General features: G+C 57.9%; 1 protein-coding gene and 1 pseudogene across 8 annotated transcripts; both read left to right on the forward strand.

Moving 5' to 3' along the window:
- The first annotated feature begins 4980 nt into the window (after positions 1 to 4980).
- LOC119104007 (tropomyosin-like) overlaps positions 4981 to 23530 on the forward strand; it is a 60459-nt pseudogene continuing 41909 nt past the window's right edge.
- On the forward strand, positions 15053 to 22463 carry LOC119104008 (tropomyosin). 8 transcript variants are annotated; one of them, XM_037227725.1, is made up of 7 exons: positions 15053 to 15200; positions 15843 to 15913; positions 17078 to 17153; positions 18057 to 18119; positions 19661 to 19730; positions 21877 to 22028; positions 22134 to 22463. In XM_037227725.1, exons 1-6 carry the CDS (start codon positions 15084 to 15086, stop codon positions 21957 to 21959), a joined length of 480 nt encoding a protein of 159 aa, XP_037083620.1. In that variant the 5' UTR covers positions 15053 to 15083; the 3' UTR covers positions 21960 to 22028; positions 22134 to 22463. The 8 variants fall into 8 exon arrangements, with proteins under 8 accessions (XP_037083620.1, XP_037083621.1, XP_037083617.1 ...); XM_037227726.1 differs by lacking the exon at positions 22134 to 22463 and adding an exon at positions 20589 to 20711 and having other exon boundaries at positions 21877 to 22012; XM_037227722.1 differs by lacking the exons at positions 18057 to 18119; positions 22134 to 22463 and adding exons at positions 18494 to 18556; positions 20589 to 20711 and having other exon boundaries at positions 21877 to 22012.

Genomic DNA, 23530 nt, shown 5'->3' on the forward strand with positions numbered 1-23530 from the left:
ACTTTGACACACGTGGTGCGGGGAGCGTTCAAAATTACGCTACGCATGGAGGGAGAAGGGGTTTGGATGCGGTGTAAACAAAGCGTAACAAGTGGGACAGACGGGTCCAAGACAGCGCGACGTGTCGCCCTAGTGAGGTTGCAAATTATACTTAAATATCTTTAAATATTGTAACACGAACCCCGGGGAAGGATACTTTCACCTGGCGTAACCAGCGTGTAACCGGGCGTAAGGTTGGAGAGATGGTGAAATGTATGACGGGATTTATGCGTGGCTTCCAAACGAAGAATGCCATTCATTCATTGCACGCAGAGCCAATGCCCTCCGTCGTATTTTCTTAAATGGGGACATCGGCTTGTTTTGAATGTTTTATTTGCGAGGCCGGCCTACAAAATTTTGTATCTGGCATGTTGGAAGCTGCCTCAGAACTGAGCAGGGAGCAGCCAAAGTCCTTACAGATGAACATGCTGGCTGGTCGTGCTGAAACAGCGGTCATGTAATCAAACGCTCCGTTGCGAGGCGAGACGTTAAGCGAACTACAAACGGCCCGCTTCAGAGCAGATCCATGAGCAGAATAGATCCATAGGTGCTTCTGCAACATGTATCTTAGTACCACGTATCACGTTTCAGTCAGAGGCTCGCATACTGTTGAAGGGGTCGGGCCCTCCAACGATTTCAGATTTCAACGGCAGGTTCTTCCCATATGGTCATGCCTGGCAATACCTCAAAATCAGAAAATTACTGCTGGACCTAGTCATTTTGGAAAGTGACACCTCCTGTTTGGCCCCTTTTGCAAGTGCTTACAAAGCTCTGTAATGTATCATGAAATGGGTTGTGCCAAACGGTATCTGCAGTGGATACCCTACCTCTTACGTAGCCGTCTCAATCTTGGTCTTATCTAATTGGTTCTTATCGGCTCTCACTTCAATTTGGTCAGTATATACCCCGATACTGGTGGATTCGCTCCCTATGCCCCACCAGCCTGCTAGCTATCACTTGTCATTGGAACACGTATCCGCACTGTGTTCCTGTTCCAGTTCTGAATTTTAGGTTTGGCATTGAATAACGGTGTCATGCATTTTTGTGGCTGCGTATCTCGCTGTCGTGTTTTAGTCGTGTGCTGGGCCATCCACCGAACAGCCGTTCTTTCCTCCTGAGGTTGCGTCGCCGGCCCGGTGAAGTCCGGCGTGACGCGCGGCGCCCCAGACGATTTCGTTCCCGATGTGGGTCAGGGCCACGGCTGGCCGCACCTGTAATGAGGCTGTTAAACGTGCCTGAGTTTTTCACGAGGAAGCTACAGCGTCGGCTGAGAGTGAGAACGGATCACTTCTCAGGCAGACCAGACGTCCCCGAAGGCCCCCGTTTGAAGAGGGAAGTCAGGGTTGCAGATCAAGGTTTAAGGCTAAGCGCATCAGGTCTGACTCACCAGCCAGAAGTTGGATGCGCAGGTGTTGGGGGTCGGCGTGCCTGAGATGATGACTACTTATTGCTGTCATCATGTTTACCGTGACTGCCATTTGCACTGGTGAGCGCAGTCACCAATGAGTCTCGCCAGGACATCAAATCACGGCGTCTTTTTCTTCGCACGATAGTAAAGAACTGATCTCTTAAATGTTTCCCCTAAATGTTCTACAAAATGCACGTTAGGAAAGTGAGGCAACGGTGGCCTAACAGTAGCCACAGTTGTGTGCGGTGCACACTCTCGATGGTGGTTGGCTGCATTCTGGAACAGGAGAAACGAAGTCGTCTTTGCTCACTAAAGCCGCGTAGGAAACGTGCTGCGGTTGTCTTATCAAGCGCTTGATCATATCGCCACAACACAGCACATGGGGACCAAAAATGGGGCCCTCGGGCCAAAGAAAAGCAACCCAAGACCAACGTGAAACCATGCATTTTATTGGCTGCAATGCACGGGCAACGTCGACGTCACAGGAAACGCCAAGTTAATCACGCTTTGTGCAAAATCAGCAGTGGAAAGACGGGACTGGTCCAGTCATTTCCGGTGCCTCACGGGTACCGCCCACATCTGCCCTTCGCCTGACTGGTATGCCAGGTGCGTGCTCCTGCCAGATGCAACCTTCCATCTTCTGATATATTCGGTGTTTATCCAGCGTCAGGTTACGCGTTTTGGAGCCCGTCCAATGGCGTCCTGTTGAGATTTTGCCTTGTATGTCTCGTCTGTTACCAAGGCGTGCTGCCATTTTTTGTCGTCTTTCAGGAGGTCTCACAAGGGCCATGTTTGTATAGATGTAGTGGTATGCAGCATTCGTGGAGTTGTGAAGAATGTTCTGCGTTAATGTTTTCCCTCCTGCGTAACGCTATCCACCGTAAAATGATAGATACAAAACATTGGTAGGTAAATTTTCTCACATAAAAATTTTAAACTTGTTAAAATATTTATGAATATTTATCTTCAGAAGCTCTGCTAAAATTGGCATCCGCGGTAGCTCTGTCAAAACTGGCACCCGATCGCAGGTGGCGAAGAGGCCCCAGGCCTTAGTGCCAGTGGCGGTGTTCGGGTTACCCCACAGGATGCTCGCTCCTGCTGTTACGTCACGCTCATCAGTTACCTCCCCCATTACATCACCGCGACACGGACTGGACCTTCTCCGCCTGCGAGCCGGCCATGTCGTGCCGCCGCCGTCGGCGGTCGGCCGCCACGCCGGCGCCCGTCTCGGCCGGCGCGTTGCAGTCTCCGCTCTCCCGTTACAGCGGCAGCAATCTGGGCCGCCGACGGCCGCTCCCTCGCCGCCCGAAATAGGTCCGGGCGCCGGCGGCTGGCCAGCGGCCATGTCCCGGCGCGCCGCCGCCGGCCGGCACCCCGTCTTGGAACACCTGCGCGCGCCGGCTGACCCCCCTAAAGTGACAGCAGTTTTGGACTGCGCCCGGTGACTCGAGCCAAAAACATGACGCCGTTATTTTTGCTATCTTTTGAAAAGCGACTGGCCACTCCATGTTAATGTGATATCAAAGGGTAGGTTTTCACGGGCTACGAGAATATCTGACAGACATTCCATGAGGTGGGATCAGTTTCCTGCTCATAATTTCTATACCTGTTGAATCCTGGCGCGAGTTACCCATATGGTCATCCAAGCTGAACGGAAGACTTCAGCTGTTTGTTGATTTGCTTCGCTGTTGCAGTATCCATGGGCTCAGGGGAAGCGAGATACGGTTCGGCATCATTAATGCAATTCTTTGGTCACTTGCAGTTAAATATCTTAAGGCAAGTCATGTAAATACTTACGTTATCAACGTTTCAAATTTTTGTCTGTGGGAATATATGCAATGGTTTGGAGGGGGGCCTGGGCACGCCCCTTAGACATAGCTGGTAGTCGAGTTTCGTTTTGCTCCTTACAAGGCGTCTGGGCGGACCTCGCGAGACTAGGTCCGTGGCTGCGCTCTGCCCTCGTCGCTTCGCCGAAAGCTAGTCCACATCCCCGTGCTATGCCTATCGGACCCGCCGAAGCCCCACAGCTGCAGGGCTCATCCGGTCAGAGCGGCGCCGGCGCCGGCGCCCCGTGACGCGCGTGACGCCCCAACCCGGCGCCGGCGGGGCTGTCGGGGGGCAGCGCGCGTGACTGCCAGGCGGCTCTCTGTCGTGCGGGGTGCCCGTTTCCCGGCCGCCCCAGGCCGATGCAGTGCCAGCTCCACCGGGCGACAGCAGCGGCCGGCCGGCCGGGCGACCTTCGGCCGGCGCTCTGACCATATTTGGCTCGCGCGCGCCGCTCGCTGGGCCGACCTTGCCGAGCCGACCGCTGCCTGACCGGCCGGTCAGCCGGGCTGCTGCCGAGAAAAGCCGCCGCCGGCAGCCACCGACTCCCTCTGAGTCAGCCGGCGGAGGCGCGAGTCATCCGACCGGGGCCGCCGGGGCGCCGCCGGCCGCTCCGGTGCGCAGAGACCGGGAGCGGGGCGGGGCACCGCTGCGGGGCGAGCGGCGGCACTGCGGCCGGCCCAGATGTCCCAGTTGTCTGGACTTGTGTCCCTTGGGTACCGATACTTCGAAAGATCACCGATGCAGGCAAAGTGCATTGCCCTGCCATATTGGCCAGCCCGTGGTGTGCTCCCTCCGAGCACACCCGCGCCAAAGTTCGTCATGGCTGACCATACAAACAAACCTTCCGTTCAAATGATTTGTACCCCAAAGCGAAATATGACATCAAGTGGGCCTCTGCAGGTCGCCAGGTCCCCCGCCGGCCTCGATGACCCCATTCGTGCTGGGCCGTGCGTGACGCGGCCGGTGGGCAGCCATCGCCGGCCGGATGTGGGTGCAGTGACGAGCGAGCGGGCCTTTATTTCGGCGCGCGGACGGCCGACGCGCCGCACGCATAATGCGACGCCGCCGTGGCGGCTGCGCGCCGATTAGGGTGACACGCGCGACCCGTGTTTGGGCGGGGTCGGTCGGCTGCCACGGGACGGGGCGTGGCTGGGTGGGCTGTTGTCCGCTGGCAAGGGGGCAGGCGGCGAGGCGCAGCAGTGGGGTGGGCGGGGAGGCAGGCACAGGGGCCGGTATGGGGCAGGCATGGGGCGGGCAGGGAGGTGGGCGGGAGGCACAGCAGAGAGGCAGACGGAGAGGTTCTGGTGAGGGGTGCGCCTCTTTGTTGACATGCAGGGATCTATAGCGGCGTTGGACTATGAAGCCAAATAAATAAAGCACACGGGGCACAGATGACTGATGATGATGAAAGCTAGCGGGATGCATTCATACGGTAACTCTTCTGACAGCCTCTCGTCTGTCACACTGGCCTGTCATGATATTCTTTATGCCCAGGTCTTAAAATGGGAAAATGTCGTTGGTATGGTTCAGTCAGTAATTACGCTGTTTTCGGTCTGATTTCACATGTGGGCCATCTAGACACAACCGGTGATGTTGCAACCAGCTTGAGTGTTGCATGAACGTTTGAAGCATTTGGCCACCTCACCAATGACTCACGATCGATCCAGGTGTGGTATCGAAATGTGTGAAGGCATTTACATTACGCCTCTAACTACATCTTTATGCTCTTGGCAGGGTTTTCAGCGGAGGTAGCATCCCACAAAGTCGGTCAAAATGGAGGCCATCAAGAAGAAGATGCAGGCGATGAAGCTGGAGAAGGACAACGCGATGGCGCGCTGACCTTCTGGAACAGCAGGCCAAGGATGCTAACCTCCGCGCCGAGAGGGTAGGTCACGCTATGTTGGGGAGGGGAGGAGGCCATCACACCTGGGACCAAAATTGCCTGAGCGTAATGTGCAGCCAGACAACATGACGGGCTACGAAAGCCCAATGCAGTTAATGCCACGTCCAATGGACGGTTGTTTACAAAGTGTTTCATTTTAGCGCCGTGTAATAGTGAAATCTGGTCTGAGGTTGTAAAACGGTCAGGACCTTTGGCTTGTTTGAGTCGCAACAGCTGTCTCTATGGGGTGGAATGCTCGAAGACGTTTCCCTTCAAAATGATTGTAATTTGCCATAAACAATTAAGAACATTTTGGTACCATAGATATAATATTATTATATATATAAAATATATGATCTTATATTTTGGTCTCATCCCAAAACTCACCCGACGTGCATATTCTGCACGGTGACTGAAGCAACTCTTGGCTTGAGCATTCCACCTCTCATATGATTCAATTTCTTCAAAACGTAATCTTTCAGTAGACCTATGCAGTCGCGTAATGAGCTTACGCACCGTCAGACTGTACCATGTAGACGCAGATAAATCGAGCTTTTGGGCTAGGCCTAGGCGTATCACCGAAAAATATTGATGTCCTTATTCTTGATGCTATTAGCAGGGTTTTTGTACACTCCAGAATAAGCGTCCATATTTGTTAATCGTCCTGCCTTTTCTACAGCATAGTACATGTTTATTTTTAGTTCTAAGCACTGAGTGCTTGCTCAAAGTGTTTTTTTCATAACGTGCGAAATCTCACGCAGTTGAAGAGTGGAAATTCATTAGTAATGGGAATTCATCGCTCTTGTCATCTTGACAGCGTAAATTGCTATATTGGACACTAACGTTAATGTTTACTGTGATGTATATGGCTTGATACCATGGTTCAAACGTGATGTAGACGTTTTCAGGAACAAGTAGGTTGCATGGTTTTTGTGCTTAACTACTGCGTGTTGAGTGACCGGGTGAAGTGGACGTATTGAAAAATTATCAAAGTATGTATGGGGAAGCTTTATCTTACCACAAACACACAATTCTTTGGCGTCCACTTCATTCGCGCTTGTATATGTGTGCCCACTTTTCATCTATCCCATGAATTAAATTATGTGTACTTATTAACTAATGCCCCCTTCTTCAGCATTCTTGACCAGATTCGCGCTTCTGTTTCATCGCTAAAACATTTTGCAAACGTCCAGCCTTGACGACCGCCACGCTGATCCCCTTTTCACTTAAAAAACTTCTTTTGATTGAAACCACGTGCCGCACGTCCCCATTCTTTCCTGTCTAATTTTTGTTTCGCCTTTTGGCCCACTTCCGGTCGGCTTTGGTGTGCTGACCCCGGCGTCACCCTGGCGTGCGTGTGCGGCACTTCTAACGCGTGCTCCGTCACTAACCGTCACTGTCAGGCGGAGGACGAGCTGCGCGGTATCCAGCGCAAGCTCGGCACTCTGGAGAACGACTTTGACATGGCGCAGGAGGCGCTGCAGGCCGCCCAGGCCAGCCTCGAGGAGAAGGACAAGGCGCTGACCGCCGTGGAGTACACCCTCCACAGGGTAGCGTCGCGTAGCTAGGCTAATCTGTAGCCGTATGCGCCCTGTAGACCGAGGAGGAGCTTAGGGCCCTCCAGAAGAAGCTGCAGCAGACCGACAACGAGCTGGACACGGCGCAGGAGTCGCTCACCAATGCCAACCACAAGCTGGAGGAGAAGGACAAGGCGCTGGCGACGGTGAGCCGGCGGGACGCGCCGTCCTCAGGGGACGTCCGCCCAGTCTGCGCATGCGCCAATAACGCTTCTTCTTCGTCCTTGACTTGTGCCCGGAAAGGCGGAGGATGAGCTGCGAAGTATCCAGAGAAAGATGCAGACGCTGGAGAACGACTTTGACGAAACCAGCGAGAAACTGCTGAGCGCTAATAATGAGCTCGTCGAAAAAGATAAGGCGTTGACGAATGTGAGTTAGTAGGCGGCCCGTCATAGGTCAGTGTCACCTTCACGGCCGGCTGAGCCGAACTGGTGGCACCGAAGGAGCCTGCTCTGAGCTGGAATGGTGTTATATTAGTTCCGATTTACTCCGCTGTAGCTCTGCATTGTAAAGCTGAGTGCAGGATCAGGTGACCCCGTTGACAGAGCTGTAGCTGCGGACCCCATATGATCATGTAGTCGCAGCGCCCAAAACCCCAAATACATGAAGCGATACCTGTAGCTGTCACTGCAGTTAGTACAAGAAAGTAGGGTTAGTGGCGCAAGATGGTTTGGCTTGGTGAAGACCTTGAGAAACCATAGCGAGATGCCAGTTGCCTATCGCTTCGTGTTTCAAGGTTTCGAACTGGTGGTAGCTAGTTTTGGACTTCCAATGAGCGCATGGGTTTTATGCCACCCAAATAAACTTTTGTGATACAAGCTATTCATGGGTTGTGTTAAGGTACACGGAAACATCGGCTACTGTAACCCCCTTTCAGGCAGCCCTCTGGCTTCAGTGACCTAATATTGTAGAGTATTTTTTACTAACAGTGTTTTTACTTTGTCGCGGCAAATGCTTACCAACTGACTTTGTGCATATTTTGTATTACTGTTTTGCCGTCTTCCTGTGCCATTTATGTCATGCAATCTGTGAATCCATGCATTCTAGGGGTTCACTGTATTCATATTTGCGGTTTAAAAGGGAATGTGGCCCCACTAAAACATGTGAACTCGAACACACAGAAAGTTGGAACAGCTTCTTCTGAGTTGCCCCAAATTTGCGTTGTAATGATTCAGGGCAGTTTTGGCATCAGCTTCGCCCAGTGGAAGCCAGGTGTCACCTGCTGACGGTCTCAGTACGGGAATACATAGGCGTATGCCGTTACGGACAAAAACAAGAAGAAATGTGGCATTAATTCATGATCTGTTGGGACTAAAGATAGCTCTTTCTTCGAATGGATATCTTCTCAAGCAACTATGGAAAGCAAACTTAAAGACGTTTTTGTAAGACCTTATTCCCGTAACAAGGCATGATGCTGCATTGTGTGCCGTGTGGTCCCATTTTGTTCCGAGGGCCTTGGCTACCCATAAACCATGGTAGCCGTTTATTCATACGTTTGCTGCTTGTGCGACATGTATAGAGTGCACGCCCTCACGTCACGAAGCGTGCTAGTGTCACCACGTGGTCAATGTGTACGAGGTCCATATGGTCAATGTCAGTGCTCGTCTCTCACGCCATCTGTACCCAGCGTGTGTCAGCTACGACATACAGCTTCCGTCGTGCCGCAGTGCGTTCAGAGCGTTTAAAATCCGCTCTAGTGATGTGGAGGGTCCATGTGCCAAGTCAGCGGTGGATGTCCATTGTCTCCACGCGTGATCGCGTGTCAGCTGGCGGGCCGTCATCCCCGCAGCTCTCCCCAGCTGGCGGCAGTCACCGTGCATCCACGGGCCGCAGGCCCCTTCTGTAGCCAGCCGGGGCCGGCAGTGTACTCACGATGCATCGCCCCCACTGAGCACGGACCTCATTCAATGTGACACTCGCGGGGCTTCGCCCTGTCTGCTCACGGCCCTTCGTGACCTGACCTGACCTGGCTTGGGTGAGGAGGGCAGTGGGGGCTGCAGAGCAGCCCGCATCAGTACCCGAGATCGCCTTGTGTGGCGTGGAGCCCCGTCTGTCTCCTGAAGCCCCGCTCTGTCTCCCGGCCCCGGGCGGGGCTCCGTACCGCTCCGCGAATGACGATGACGAACTAGCAGTCAGAAACGCGGTCAGCGCGCCTCGGGAGGAGCGACAACGGTGTAAAATAGAAGAATGCGCCATACGTAAGTGGTCACACAGTTAAGGCACCAAACGTGCTTGCATGGGCTGCTGCTCATGAGCAATCCGGGATATGCCTTCTAACTTTTTAAAGTCACAAAAAGTTGCTATAAGCGCATTCCACAAACTTGGGGATAAGACAAACCTTTATCACACTTGCAGTAGATTGTTTGAAAAGCTAGTTCATAGGAACAACAGTGCGACGTTAGCGCAATGTTAAGCACCCTCACGAAACGAAAAAAAGACAGGGCAAACAAGGTTTCTTGAGCACGCAGGAAGCGCTACTCGCGCTGAAGTGGCGTGAAGTGTGGGTCATAGGTTGATGCAGGCCTTGCAGGCAGTTTCTGCGAACGTTTTGGCGCACAGCCGGTCAGGGGAGAGCTTGGAGGGGGAGGGACGGCAGCTGACGAGACTCCAGAAAAGCGAAAATAATTCAACAAACTCTACAAACGTGTGTCAAAGAGCGATGACGGCAGCTCTCCGGGTGTCTGAAAGAGGGTGACGCTAGGCGAACCCGCCGGCCTGGCTGAGTCGACCCAGCCGCTGGCGGCGCCGGCGGCGCTCGCCGCAGCCCCCTGGCTCGCCGCCGGCGGCGGACAGAAATATCCACCGTCGGCGTGACGTCACGCTCCTCCTTTTAAAGTCATCGGCGGCCGTCGGCTCCGACGCGCATGCAGCGGGCAGAGCGAGCCGTGCCAAGACCGCGTGCTGTCGGCTGTGCGCGACTCGTGCCCGCCTGCGTGCCGACGCGCTCCGCCGCTGTGGAGAGTGATCTGGTGTGAACGTCATCTCGGCGCCGCGGACGGAGTGTATTTCTCGAGTTGCGAGCCTGTCTGCTTCGGGTTCGGCCTAGCGGCGCATGCGCTGTGGGTCGGGCTGTCTCCGGGACCGGCAGCGTCGCGAGTTTTGCTCCTGCTCGCGTTGCAGTTACTGGTCGCGTTGAGGGAGGAGTTTAACGTAGCAAAGCTCTGGTTTGGAACTCTGACAAGAGATGGCGCTGCCATATGTTTACGTAATTGGGTGATGCTCTGACCATCAGCTGACTGCTTGTGCAACGCAATATGGAGGAGAGGGGAGGTGCTCGCTCCTCGCGCGACCGGACAAGGAACTTAGTGGCTAACGTGGACGGGATCAATGGGAACTTGACCCCCGCAAGCTCGACATCAAGTCTTAGTGAATTAGACAATGCAAATACGGACAGTGACAACAACGAGGTGCGGCAGCGTCGCAGGCCAACGAGTCGTAGTGGAACAGCAGGCGCCTCAAATGTGATGGACGATGAAAGTGATCAAGAAATACTCGAACTTTCAAAACTCCGGTGCAGTGGTGAGAGGACAGAAGTGGTGGCCGAAAGGCACAACAGCGCGAAATCGATGTGCAGATTATCCAGGCCTCGCGTTTGGCTCTTCAATCTTTAGTTCGAACACCATGATGAAACTGAATGTTATTAAGAATGAGCTCCACAACATCATGACAGTTCAACTGAGGAGGGTAGGTACTTTTTCATCCAGGTCATGGGACCTGTCGTCCGTGTTCGTGTGAGGCCGACAGCAGGGATGTAGTTCCACAAAATTGGGAGGGCAGCTGGGTGGGGGAAAATGCTTAGACCTCCCAATCTCCATTATAGCAGCTGGTTTCTCCCTGCATCTGGCCCACTTTCTTCTCAAAGTGGCTAGAGCCCATTATTGTTAAGGGAACTGCATTCGTGGTCGACATTGTCCCAGGTACATGTTCACTGCCCACGTACCTGTACTCTCAATCGTCGGTTGTGACCCGTGTGGGCGTCGCGCTCATTGTCAAGGTCGTTGTCCATGTGCCACAGCTGAACCTTGGATCTGTCCTGCTGGGGCATTTAAAACAAACAGTACTCTGCCACTTTTCAGATGGCTTATGTGCACGACGTAGTCATACAGATAACCTTTCGTTTCACTTCAATATGTGTGCGGTGCCCGGAATTTCGGAATGTTGTCCCTTGGTTCACAAATCTCAGAGCGCAGTTGCTCTCAACCTGTCAGCCCATCCCTTCGTTACATCAAGCTGTTCGGGAGCTCGACTTGTAGCTTGAGAATGTCACGTAGCATGACTCGAAGTGAAAAATGTGCGTGATGGTCGCAAATTGCAGGAGTTCCGGCAGAGCTTTGTTGGGCGATTTTTCCCTTCTGTTGAAAACCACTGGTTGGCGCATGCATTCCTATTCCTGCTAAGATGGAACTCATCGTTTATGGTAGTGTTTTGCGCCTTATGGAGATCTGACCAAATTCAGCGACGTCATGTGGCTCACTTTTACCCCCTGAATGGTCAGATCTATCATGGAGTTTCGGGACCATATATGGAACTATACTTTGCCGCGGAGGCTTTTCGGCCGTCCAGTCACCGGTCGCCAGGCGTGCTGGGCGGAGGGCGGTGTCCAACTGGCGGTGGTGTGGTGTCGGAGATTGGGTGCGGCCTGTTTGGTGATAGCGTGTTTTGCCGAGGGAAAGGACGAAACGCGTTGCAAAAATGTCTGGTGGTCAAGGTGCTACTTGCTGGAGGTTCTGAAGAAGAAAATGACCCAAACTAGGGATGAATTGGAGGCCAAACGTGACGAGTGCGACGAGCTCAACAAGCAGCTTGTTGATGAAACCCGGCGAAAGGAAGAAGTGGGTGATGTGTGACTGTTCTGGATGGACTTGCATTAGTCTGACCCATTTTTTAATGACTTGGTTCGTATGCTTGAGCTTGTGTATTCCATTGAAGTTTTTCAGTGAGTCAGAATCATATTTTTATGGCGAGGTATCACCAGCGCCATTGATTTTCTCCCGCGTACCTTGCAATGCTCGGCGTCTGCCGTAGTGCTTTTTATGTTCACGTTCGCAGTTTTGGAAGAAAATTATTCTTGACTGTTTTACTGCATTCATGGCCATGATTGTAGGAGTTAAGGCTATGTACGAGCAGTGTCTCAAAAGCATCCATGACGCGCTAAAACATCCATTGAAGAAGCCCGCAGTGCTGGGTTAAGTATTTCGTTTAGCGCAAAAGATTGAAGCAAGATTCGTGCTGCTAATTGGGCATCTCAGTGATTTTGGACAGTGGGTGATTGAAAGTGCGGAAATCCTGAAGTTCTCATCCCATTCATGGTCACTCGCGGAGCTTTTGAGCATATTTCGGATTTATCCTGTTTTTGTTCAACGGAACGCCACATCGGCAATTAAAATTTGATCACGAGTGGTGGCAGATGTCTCTCCCTTGCTCTCCTCAGTTCTCCGCTCAATGAGTCAGCTGACCGCTCGATGCGGCTTAAATCCCGACCCTTCAAATATGCATCTGCTACGTCATCGGCATCGCATCCTACCGCCATCCACCATCCACATCGCCAGTGGTTGCAATCTGCCGGAGTCATATCGTCAGATTAGGGCACCTTGTAAACTGATACAGGCCTGTGTGCAACCCTTGGCGCGCCCGGTGGCCGCTGGTACACCATGCCAGCGGGTGCGGCGGCCGCCGTCCATGGCCATATAAGGGCGGATCGGAGTCCCATTGTGGTATGCCGTTGTGAACGCGGGGGCTGGAGGGATTGTGTGAACTTGCGGTGCAGTCTTCATCGCGCGCGAAATCGGTGAGTCAGGGGTCAGCCTGAGCCGCCGCCCGGTCAGGCTACAGTCCCCGGCGGTCGGGGGGAGGGGCGTGCCGGTCTGGCGGGGTGACCTGTTTGCGGGCGGGCGCCGCCGTACCCGGCCGGCGTTAGGCCTGAGCCGAAGCATCGCTGCGGCCGCGGGCGTCAGGCCTGAGCCGAGCGTAGCCCCCGCGCCGCCGCCCAGACTTCCGAGCCGTCTCCCGAGCCTCCGAGCCGGCCCGCCCGACCCGCCGCACCGCCACTCGGCGAAAGCCGACCCCATGCGTTCTGCTGACGGTCGCGGAGGGAGGGACGAAGTGTGCGGGCCGCCTCCGACAGTGGTTTTCTCCCGCTGCCTTATTTGTGGCTACCGGGTGAGCGGCCCTTCAGCTGCTCTCTGACAAGCCGCCGGCCGTGCCGGGTAGGGCACGGCTAGTTTCACATTTGAAGTCCTCGTCCGTCGGTTCGTGCTGTGGAAAAGTCAACTGAGGCACGGACGCACAAGTCGGGAACTCATCCGGACCCTTGTGCGGCGGTGCGCCGCCTTCGGTCACCACCCGTCACGGCAGAGATCGGGATCTGCCGTGTTTTCGGAAACAGTCGTGCCGCCGTGCGGACAGACCACCAGAAAAAAACCGACGCGTCCGCCGGACCGTTAACGGTCTGCCGAATTACATTACTGTCCTGGGATGGTGCGTGACAGAGGTGCCGCGCGCGTCACGTGACGTCACGCGGCCGGTGCCCCACGTCCCCGGCACAACAGGGCGGCGCGTGGCGGCAGGCCCCCGCCCGGCAGCGTGCGCATTGTGTCGCGCGGCACCGACATGTGCCGTCCATCCGCCCCAGGCATGTGCCGCCGTGATGTGCGTGGTGTGATTGTCGATGGTCGTGCTGCTGGTATGCCGTGCGGCGCTCGTTGGGCTGATCCCTGTGGTGTGCGGCTGCGTTGTCCGCCGTGTGGCGCTGTGCGTTACAGCATGCTGTGCGAGGTGCGGTCTGGAGGTGCGGCCGCCGCCCATGTTCGGGGTGCGGTCCTGCGCTTGGTCGCGCGTAGGTGGTGAGATGTTTGACTCGTCGGGTGCCGTCCGCTACGTTGCGGTATACATTTGGTTTGTCCGTGTGCTCTTGTTGGCAACGTCCCTGACGCTCTGTGTATTGGGACCAGTGCCGGCCCCTGGCACCTGGACGGTGCGAAAGCGCTCGTGACGGGTGCTGTCTGACGGCGGGCCCGCGTGGCCGGCTGTGCCGCAGGCTGAGGGCGAGGTCTCGGCTCTGGGACGCCGCATCCAGCTGCTGGAGGAGGACTGGAGCGCTCCGAGGAGCGGCTGGCCACCGCCACCACCAAGCTGGCTGAGGCGTCCCACTCCGCCGACGAGTCCGAGCGTACGTGCGACCCTCCAGCACAGCACAAGCCAGCAACAGACAGCACAAGCACAGCCGCAAGCGCAGCGCAGCACAGCACAGCACAGCACAGCAACAGCACAGCACAGCACAGTACAGCACAGCACAGCACAGTACAGTACAGTACAGTACAGTACTGCACACAACAGAACAGTACAGCACACAGTACAGCACCAGCTCAGCTTAGTGCAGCGTGGCCGAGCGTCGGCCGCTGACGTTGATATAACAGTGCAACAACGTTCGGAGATAATAGTTGGGTCAAACTATGGGAGGCCCACGACGGGGTCGGACGGTGTTGCGAGTCGACCTCCGGTCGGACGGCCCTGTCCACCGACAGCCCGGGACACTGTATACACAAGCGCCGCCTTTGTGATGTGTGTGCATGCCTTGCGAGTGTGTCAGCGTCCGCTCTCTGAGCGGGCCCGAGCGGGGCGGCCGGCCAGTGCCGCAGGTATGTCGCCTCTGCACTCTGGCCGAGCCGCGCGCCAGCGGTGTGCTCTGGACCGAGCCGTCATAACCAGAACCTGCGTCGCACCCTAGGTGATAACAATTAGATTGTCCTCAGTCGAGCATTATTCCAGGCTGCGTTATGTGGCATGCTTTGTTTTTGTGCGTGTTTTCTGTGTTGTTTTTGCGTACTCCGCAAATTTTGCGATTTGTAACGCTATGAATATTAATAGCCCACTTCCATGTGAATCCAGGGAGCCTCTCCCGGACCTCCAATTGACCATGTTGCTGGCGGTGCATGTATGCGTGGTCGCCCGTTTCCCCTTTAGTTTTCACCCGAGGGTCAGCTGCCGCCGCGTGCCGTGAACTAACCGGCGTGAACACGTGCCCGCACGCAGCGAGCGCAAGGCGCTGGAGAACCGAACCAACACGGAGGAGGACCGCGTCTCCATCCTGGAGGCGCAGCTGGCGCAGGCCAAGCTGATCGCCGAGGAGGCGGACAAGAAATACGAGGAGGTAGGGCGGCCGCTGTGCTGGGGAGGAGCGGGGCGCGCGCGCGACTGTGCGGCCTCGCCGGGGGTCCGGCTGCCGCTGGCTGGTGACCGCCGCCGATGGCGCCGGCCGGGTCCCGGCGGGGTGAGCTGGCCGCCGCCGCCGGCTGCTGGGGAGGGACGCGGGTCGGGACATGCTGTCTGACGCGCCGCCGTCCGTGACAGCATGCGCAAGGTGCTGGAGAACCGCAGCCTCTCGGATGAGGAGCGCATGGACGCTCTGGAGAACCAGCTGAAGGAGGCCCGCTTCCTGGCTGAGGAGGCCGACCGGAAGTACGACGAGGTTGACCGCGCGTGACCCGCCCTCCGTGTGGCTAACGGCCGGTGGTGTGACGCGCGGGTCCACACTAACCGCAACGCCCGCCCCCAGGAGTGTGGACTCTCGACAGGCGGGAGCGACAGGCGGCTGCTGTAGGGGGTCCGTCCGGTCCTGACGGCAGTGTAGCTGGTCCCCCGCGACTTGTCACAGGAATGCTGGTCGCTCCCGAGAACTGCGGCTGCATGGTCAGCGATGGTGGCATGCGAGAAGTGTGTGGTTTGATGTCGAATGCACATGATACAGTCACGCAGGCACACACTAGGTTTGTTGTGCGTCGGTCCTCTTAAGTTGCCTTCTACACACACTTGGAACGATCATCACGCTCAAACCATCTTGGTAAATCCGTTAACATGCTCTTTCGTCGTAGAGTCTGTGCCACTACTATGGGAAGCTTAAGACGTTCTCTGTGTAAACAGGGACACTTATTTGATTTTATCAATTCCACATGAGGTATAAAAAGAATGTCAAAAAGATTACGAAATACGGCGTCGCCGCTCTTTGACTGGAGCCGGCTCTGAGGCCAGTCTGGGTGCGTCGCTGCGCCAGCCAGTGCTCTGATCGCCGTCAGCACACCACTGACCGGGCCGGGCCCGCTGCTGTCGCCAGGTGGCCCGTAAGCTGGCCATGGTGGAGGCCGACCTGGAGCGTGCCGAGGAGCGCGCCGAGACGGGCGAATCGTGAGTGGCGTGCCGTGTGTTGTGTGTCAGCCCGCCCCGCCCCAAGCACGACCCTCCACAGGCGCTCCCGCATGGCCGTGCCGCCGTCGCCCGGCGTTTGGGCATGCGCAGCCGTGGTGTGCGTGTGTGCTGCCGCCGGCGTGTGGCGTGGTTTTCGACTGGGTCCGGTGGCCCACCGGCCGGCATGCGCCTGATGGGCCCGTGTGTGCCTGGCTCGTTGACAGGTGGCGCGCAAGGTGGTCATGCTGGAGAATGACCTGGAGCGGGCCGAGGAGCGGGCCGAGACAGGCGAGAGGTGAGCAACGCCCCTGGGTCCGTCCTCCCCTCCCCCTGCCTCCTACGCGCACACACATCAGCCCAGCAGTGAACATGAAGTCACAGACGGGACGTGAGTAGTTAACTTGGCACCGCTCTGTTGTGCTCCGGGGAGCCAAGCCCAGCAGCGGCCACAGCGGTAGGCGAGACGGGAGCGACATCTGGGATGCACTGGTCTCACCCCCCCCCCCCCGAGCCCCTACCTGCCCCTACGCGCGTCAGCCCACCAGCGGCTCGAGATATCCGTACTTCAATGTGACACAGCTATTCGTCCCGGGTTGCCTCCATCACATGCCCAACATCAACGGTCAGGGATGTCGACGCCCTCGCGAACCCAGACCGGAGACCCCTGGCTGAGCCGCCGGTCCGTCCCACCGCCGGGCGTGGCGGGACCGACAGGGTGCCAGTGCCCTTCGTTCACTACACCCACTGTCTGGTTGAGTGGAGGGAGGCGAGGCGTGAGTATTCCTTCACTCGTGCTGGCACCACACTTTGCTGTGGTTCGGCCTTTGGTGTGCTGTGAATGTGCCTTGGTCTGATGCTCTCTGCGCTGTTCTCGGTCTGCACTGGAGCCCCGTCTCTCCCGCTGCATACGTTTGGCTTGAACAGCAGCTACATGACGCGGCTGTCATTTCCGTCTCTCAAGCGGTGCTGCGTTGATTGAGATGCATGGCGCCTCGCTGGCTGTTTTACATAGGCGGAGAAGAGTGTTGGTTGTTGCCCGGTGAGGCATTAATCCGTCGCCAGAGCAGCGCGGGCTTCGAGGCATGGCTCGACGGTGCGGTGTGGCGTGGCGCGTGGGCCGACTGTTGCCACGCACTGACGCCGTGCCTCTGGTCCGTCCCGCAGCAAGATCGTGGAGCTGGAGGAGGAGCTGCGCGTGGTGGGCAACAACCTGAAGTCGCTCGAGGTCTCCGAGGAGAAGGTAATGCTGTCGTCGCGCGTGGACCGCCGCCGTCGAAGGGCACCTTTGTGTCGGTCATCGACTCGTTGAGTCGCAGGGATGCCCTCCCGGTAGACACCTTTCTGGCTTTCGATGATTCGTGTTTGGTGGGTGTAAAGCTGTGAAACTCAAGACATTGTGTTCATGGGTTTTCTACACCGGGTTTGGACCGAGCATACTTGTATTACTTTCCTTCTCGTGATTGGCCCCGGACCTTCTGTTTAGTCATACGTTTATGCAGCTGATTGCGTGCACCATAGCTGCATCAGTGGGACGCTGATGCGGTGAGGTCAGTTGCTCCTTGACCCAGCATTGGTCGCAGTCTGTTGCGATTGGCAGACAGTGGGCGGACAAAGGCCTCGCTGATTGACCCCGTTCCGTGACCTAGTGAACCTCGTCTGTACGGTATGTGTGATTGTTTCGGTCATTGTTCGACGGCGATGGCGCGGGTATTGGTATGCTGCAGCAGCGAATACCCGCTCGTCACCCTTACCCCTCTCACCGCGCGTCCGGCAGCCTGACCCGTGGTGGACATACAGCCTGTTTTTAGGGCGGAGGGGTGCGGGTCTTTCCCCTATCTCATTGGGGCGTGGCTGGAGTCAAGCTGGGCTGTAATGTGGGCGGTAGCCGCTCCCTGGTGGAGAGTCGCCACCATCGGCGGGCGGCGAGACAGCCGGGGTGCGGACGCTGACCTGCGAGCAGCGGGGTCGGCCGAGCGCCAGCCGCTTTCTCCCGACCCTGGGACGCCGCGCCGGGAGGCTTTCTCTCCGGCCTGGGACGGGCGCGGAGACACTGGGTCAGGGCCACCCTGGCGCCGCTCGCGCCTCGTCCCGGCCGCTCCCCAGCGGACCCGGCGCCACTAAACGCCGCCGGCTTGTCCTGTAGGCCAACCAGCGTGAGGAGGCGTATAAGGAACAGATCAAACAGCTCACGAACAGAATGAAGCAGGTAACCGGGCCCACCGAGCATGTGCCGGCCGTCCGGCGTCCACGAGCATGGGGTGCCCCTGGCTGGCGTGACGTGTCGACAGGCGACGGCCGTGGACGACGCTCGCCGGCACTCTTCTCTCTAGCTGTCGACCCCTCCCGAGCCCGGCCCGCGCCCACCCCGCCCCGCCCCGACCGCGCGGCCTCCGCGGCCCCCACTAACCAGGACGGGCACGGTGCCTTGCCCCGCCCTGCCCTGGCCTGGCCTGGCCTAGTCTGCCCTGCCCTGCCCTGCCCTGCCCTGCCCTGGCCTGGCCTGGCCCTCTCCGGCTCGACCCTTCGCTGTGCGTGCCGTGACGTGACCTCCGTTCTCTCTGCGCTGCCCGCCGGCTCTAGGCCAAAGAGCGCGAGGAAGAGTACGAACGCCAGCTGACAATGTTCACTCAGCGCCTGAAGCAGGTACTGCCCCCTCTCGCCGCCGTGTGCTAACGGTGTGCCGTGGTCTGACTAACTGTCGACGGCATGGGGGGAGGGCGTGCCGTGCGCTCGTGCCACTCACGCCGTCGTGTTCCTCTAGGCCTCGCAGCGTGAGGACATGTTCCAGAAGCTTCAGCACGACAGCGAGATTCGGTGGAAGGAGGTGAGCCTCCGCCGCCGCCGCCTCCGCCGCCTCCGCCGCCGGCGCCGTGCCAGCGCCGCTCGGGGCGTGGATAGCCGCGCCGCCTGCTCCGAACGGGGGCCGCATGCCAACGTTCCTAAAGCGGCGGATGCTTTCTCTGGCGAGCCGCCGGCTGTATTCTGGCCAGATCGGGGGCAAAATCGGTATGCGCCGTGTTCGTTTACAGCACGGGTCGTTAATGCCTCAGTAAAACTGGCTAAAAGCAGTGGCCCCAATCGGCCCTCATGCAGCAAACTGCTGTCGGCGCATATCTCCTTCCTCGTTGTGTCGGGGTGGGCTCAGATTTTTTCCCCTTGCGCTCCTGCCTTCTGCTTCTTTCCTGGCGTCTGGTGTGGCCCGGAGTTACTTGCGCGATTTCATGGCTTCTGAAAAGCTCTTGAGCTGCAGGCCGTGGCTTGTTAACGTGCTGTACGATACTGCGGTAAGTGCACTACCACGTAAACGGACCGCTTCACCTGCGCCGCGATAAGCTCAACTCATCGGCCATAATACGTGTTAACTCCAACTGTGTCGCTTGTGGCCGCCTTTCGTGCCTCACGAGGCTAATACCGAGTGGCTTCGTCTGCGGACGTGCCCGGAGGGCGCCGGGTGGTGCGCCGCCCGTGCGGCACACGCCGCTGGTCCGGCACGGTGATCGGTGTCGAGCGAGGCGCTCAACCCGTCGCCTAGTTAATGCGCGTCAGACGATTCAGTGCGGCGCGTGTAGCTTCCGACGCTAACGCGGTCGACTTGAGTGCAGTCAGAAGCGTGTGCTGGTGGGCTGATGTGTGGCTGTCGGCGCGGCGGCCGGCCCGGCTTCCGTCGGCCGGTCGGCGGTGCGTGGCCGGCCGGCCGCCGTGCTGTGACCGACGCCATGCCGTCCGCTGACGCCCGCTGCCCGGCAGGCTGAGGCCCGCGCCGAGTTCGCCGAACGGTCGGTCCAGAAGCTGCAGAAGGAGGTCGACAGACTGGAAGGTGCGTGGGACGGCCGCTGCCGCGCTGCTGCTGCTGCCGGGCACGGGGGTCGGGGTGGGCCTGGGGGACTGTGGGCTGATCGGACCGGCTGTGTCTGTCACACGGTGACAGCCGTCTGGTGGGGTCGGTGGTGGGCCCAACAGGCTCCGCTCCGTGTTCATTCCTGGTCCCGGTACGTATGGTCGCCATGGGCAGGCTCCTGGGTATGTCTGTTTGTGTTGTGGTACGGGTTCACCGACGGGGACCCAACTGGACACCCCGGATTTGTCATGGATTAGATTCATCTGGAGTCCCTGCCGTAGATGTTGGAGTCCCCTCCCTTAGACGTTGGATTCGGGACTAAGGCTGAAAATTCCCACCATGCTGAAGCGGGCTGGGTCCGGTTCCCTTACCAACGACCATTTGTGTGTTACAAGCAGCTCATTCGGATAAACTCCGCGCGGCCACCAGTGCCTACTAGGCCAGGTAATAACGCTCATGTTATTCGTTAACACGCAAACACGCGGTACCCAGACTTGTACCGTACAGCATCCTCCGAATCCCGGGGCACCGTCATTCCTCTGGCCTCTGACCACCTACCGGGGCTGTGGACCGCGTGACGCCTCGCTCGATGGCATGTCTGCGTTTTCTACGTTTTTGGCATGGAATGACTAGACAGAAGAGTTGCTAGTGAATGCCAACCGCGCCCCAGTTTGCACTACCATTGACCAGTTCGTGCTCGTCGTTTTTGCCTGCATGGTTTGGCTGCGAGTGTGTTGTTTTGGCCGTCGGGCCGCGTGCCGTTTTGTTTCGTTTGCCGCCTACCGGTGCGCGCCGCCTGGGTGTGCCCCGCTTCTGACCGCGACCGGGCACGTGCAGACCAGCTGCTCGAGTCGCGCCAGCAGCAGAAACAGCTGGAGGACGAGATGGACACTACCCTGAAGGACATCCAGAACCTGTGAACACCGTCCAGTGCATGTGTGACCGGCGAAGGCGGGCCAGGTGAGCCGCGGGCGGTGCGGGACGGAGCGGTGGCCGTTCCCCGTGTGGCGAGGCATCTCCGCCAGGTCGCACGGCCGCTCAGGAACGGTCGCCGGGCGGGACGTGACGCGCCGGGCCATGGTGTGCGGTGTGGAGCTCAGGTTTGGATGAGGCGTAAGTCAGTCAGCCGGAAGAAGGGCCGATGCAGCCGACTGTAGGCCGTCCAGTGCAGGTATTGTGACTGATTTGCGTTCTGTTGTTTTTGTTTGTTTTTGTTTTTTAGATGCATGTCACAGTACGACTGCCAAGCTGCAAACGTAGGGCCGATTCCTTCCTCACCAATCTTCTCCCATACACAGACACTTAAGTGCGGGTTCGGTGGACGGACGCCGGAGCTGGCCGGAGCTGGGAAGAATGAAGTGTACTTTGTACTAAATGTACTTACTAAATACAACTTGTCTCACATCAGCCAGTTAACGTGGTCCTGGTATAATGACGTGATGAAGAACCCTTGTGTTGAAATCGCTGGGCTATGTTGTATGTGGGGTCTCCTCTGCTTTGCTAACGATGACGGCTTCTCTGCAACGGACGATAACAATGACCATAACAACAAATAACTATCACGCTTCATCTGTGCGCGTTTCTGCTGCAATAACGTCTCTGAAATAACTCCCGGCTGCTGTTAACCGAGCCGTGCTGGCCACTGGAGCTGTTGTAACACCGCCGCCTTAATACCGAAGGGCTGGCTGCTGGCTTTGTCTCGGGTGCATGCCAGGTGACTGAGGGCTGCTCGGGCTGACCGCGGGCCTGCCTTGCAGACGACCTGGTGCACGAGAAGGAGAAGTTCAAGTCCGTCTCGGACGAGCTGGACACGACCTTCTCCGAGATGTCGGCCTACTAAACCGCGTCGCTTGCCATCCGTCCGCGGCTCGCCTGCTGCACTCTGCCTCTCCCTCGCTCTCTCTGTCTATCTGTCTGTCCGTCTTCTCCTCCGTCTGCCGGTCTGTGTGTCCGGCTGTGGGCCCTGCTCGGCGCTGGCCGGGCCGGGCCCGCTGTCCGGGCGCCGGCCCCGCCCGGCCGTGCGGCGGCGGTGAGGACGCGCCCGTAGGTGGCGCCCGTGTGGGGGCGGCCCCGGCCGCGGCCGCTGTCTCCGCTGACCGCTGCCGTGTGCCCGCGCCGCCCGCAGACGAGCTGGTCAACGAGAAGGAGAAGTACAAGGGCATCGCCGACGAGATGGACACCGCCTTCGCCGAGCTGTCCGGCTACTAGAGCGCGCCGCGCGCCGCCGCCGGCGCCGAGCGCGGCCGGCGGGCACGGCCCGGGGTCGGGGCACGCGCCGGCCGCGGCGGGAGCGGGCGGCGCCGGCGCGGGCGGGCCGCCCGCCCCGCTCACACTGACTGATGATGCTGACCCGGCCCGCCCGCCGCCCGCCGTCCGCCCGCCCTGCCGGCCGCCGGCCGCGGACCCCGCCCCCGCGCCTCCCCCTCCCTCCCTCCGGCGCAGCTACCGGCAGCAGTCACACCCTGTGAGCACCAGCGCCGCCGGCCCTTCACTCTTCTGTACGCCGCATGCCCTTTCTGGCAGGTTTTGCTATGTATTTGTTAGGTTGCCCGGAGCAGATGATATATTATTATGTATGGGTTCGAGTGGTGCTGAGGAGCGAGATGTACGTCGCATTTCGGCTAGAACGCGTCGAAGGAAACGGAAGTGAAGCACACTGCAGACTGTACACAGCTGTATGACGTGACAAAAGAATCTAACAATTTTTAAGCCTGACGTGTTTTATTATTCGGAGTGACCAAGCCGAGAAGCGTGAGGGCGTGAGAACTTGGTAAACGTCAGCGGGCTCGAAATTAGGCCGCTGCCCATCCATCAGGGATCGCCGAATCGAAGTCGAAGGTTTTCGTGCGGTACGAGCTGATGAGAAGCGGCGCCCTGATATCAGCGAGGTGGCAACTGGGTCGGTCGGGCTAAGATCGGCAGCTGACTACCGGCAGCTGCCGGCCGTCAGGCGTCTGTCGACCGCTAACCACTGACAACTGCCAGCTGCCAGGCGTCGGTCGACCGCTGACTATTGGCAGCTGCCAGATGTCGGACGACCGCTGACCACTGACTATTGGCAGCTGCCAGGCGTCGGTCGACCGCTGACTATTGGCAGCTGCCAGATGTCGGACGACCGCTGACCACTGACTATTGGCAGCTGCCAGGCGTCGGTCGACCGCTGACTATTGGCAGCTGCCAGATGTCGGACGACCGCTGACCACTGACAGCTGCCAGCTGCCAGGCGTCAGGCGCCGGTGGCCCAGCGTCCTGTTACAAGGCACGCGCGAGAACGGATGTAACTAATTGCGGTTCTGATGTGCTGCCAGGACACGATGGCTAGGTACACATATTCTTGTCTGTGATGCGGTGCTCTACCCGTGGTGGGGATAGCCATCAATAACATCAAATGAGGTCGGTTTTATGGAAGCGGGGGAGCGCGCTGCATTCACATCTGGCGTAGGTTAAAGCTCGACGCGTAAATCTAGCACCGATTCGCGAATGTCATCACCGCGACCTCCGACGTATGCATTCCGGAAGAAACAACTCTTAATCATTACAGCGTCTAGAAAGTCAAAGGTCCCTTTCGAAGATCATTACAACCCGCGCAATGCTTCTCTCGATGTCGTGTGGGCGCCTGAGCAATTCATCTCGGAAAAACGAGAGCCGCGTCGCATTAAGACCGAGAATACACTGAACAGGGAATAGGGATGCTTGCAACCAAGGCGGACCCATAGGTGCACAAAACGCTCGCGAAATGTCCCGCTCCCCGCGCGCCCCCAAAAAAGTGCGTTTCAAGC

Source organism: Pollicipes pollicipes, unplaced genomic scaffold, assembly GCF_011947565.3.
Source record: "Pollicipes pollicipes isolate AB1234 unplaced genomic scaffold, Ppol_2.1 Scaffold_5724;HRSCAF=6776_pilon_pilon_pilon, whole genome shotgun sequence".
NCBI lineage: Eukaryota > Metazoa > Arthropoda > Thecostraca > Pollicipedomorpha > Pollicipedidae > Pollicipes > Pollicipes pollicipes.

Excerpts from the sequence above, each read along its gene's own strand:
- LOC119104008 (XM_037227725.1), top strand. The coding sequence starts at position 15,084 with ATGCGCAAGGTGCTGGAGAACCGCAGCCTCTCGGATGAGGAGCGCATG. Across the intron at positions 17,154-18,056 it reads TCGAGGTCTCCGAGGAGAAG|GCCAACCAGCGTGAGGAGGC; the intron begins GTAATGCTGTCG and ends CTTGTCCTGTAG. Across the intron at positions 19,731-21,876 it reads GGAGGTCGACAGACTGGAAG|ACGAGCTGGTCAACGAGAAG; the intron begins GTGCGTGGGACG and ends CGCCGCCCGCAG.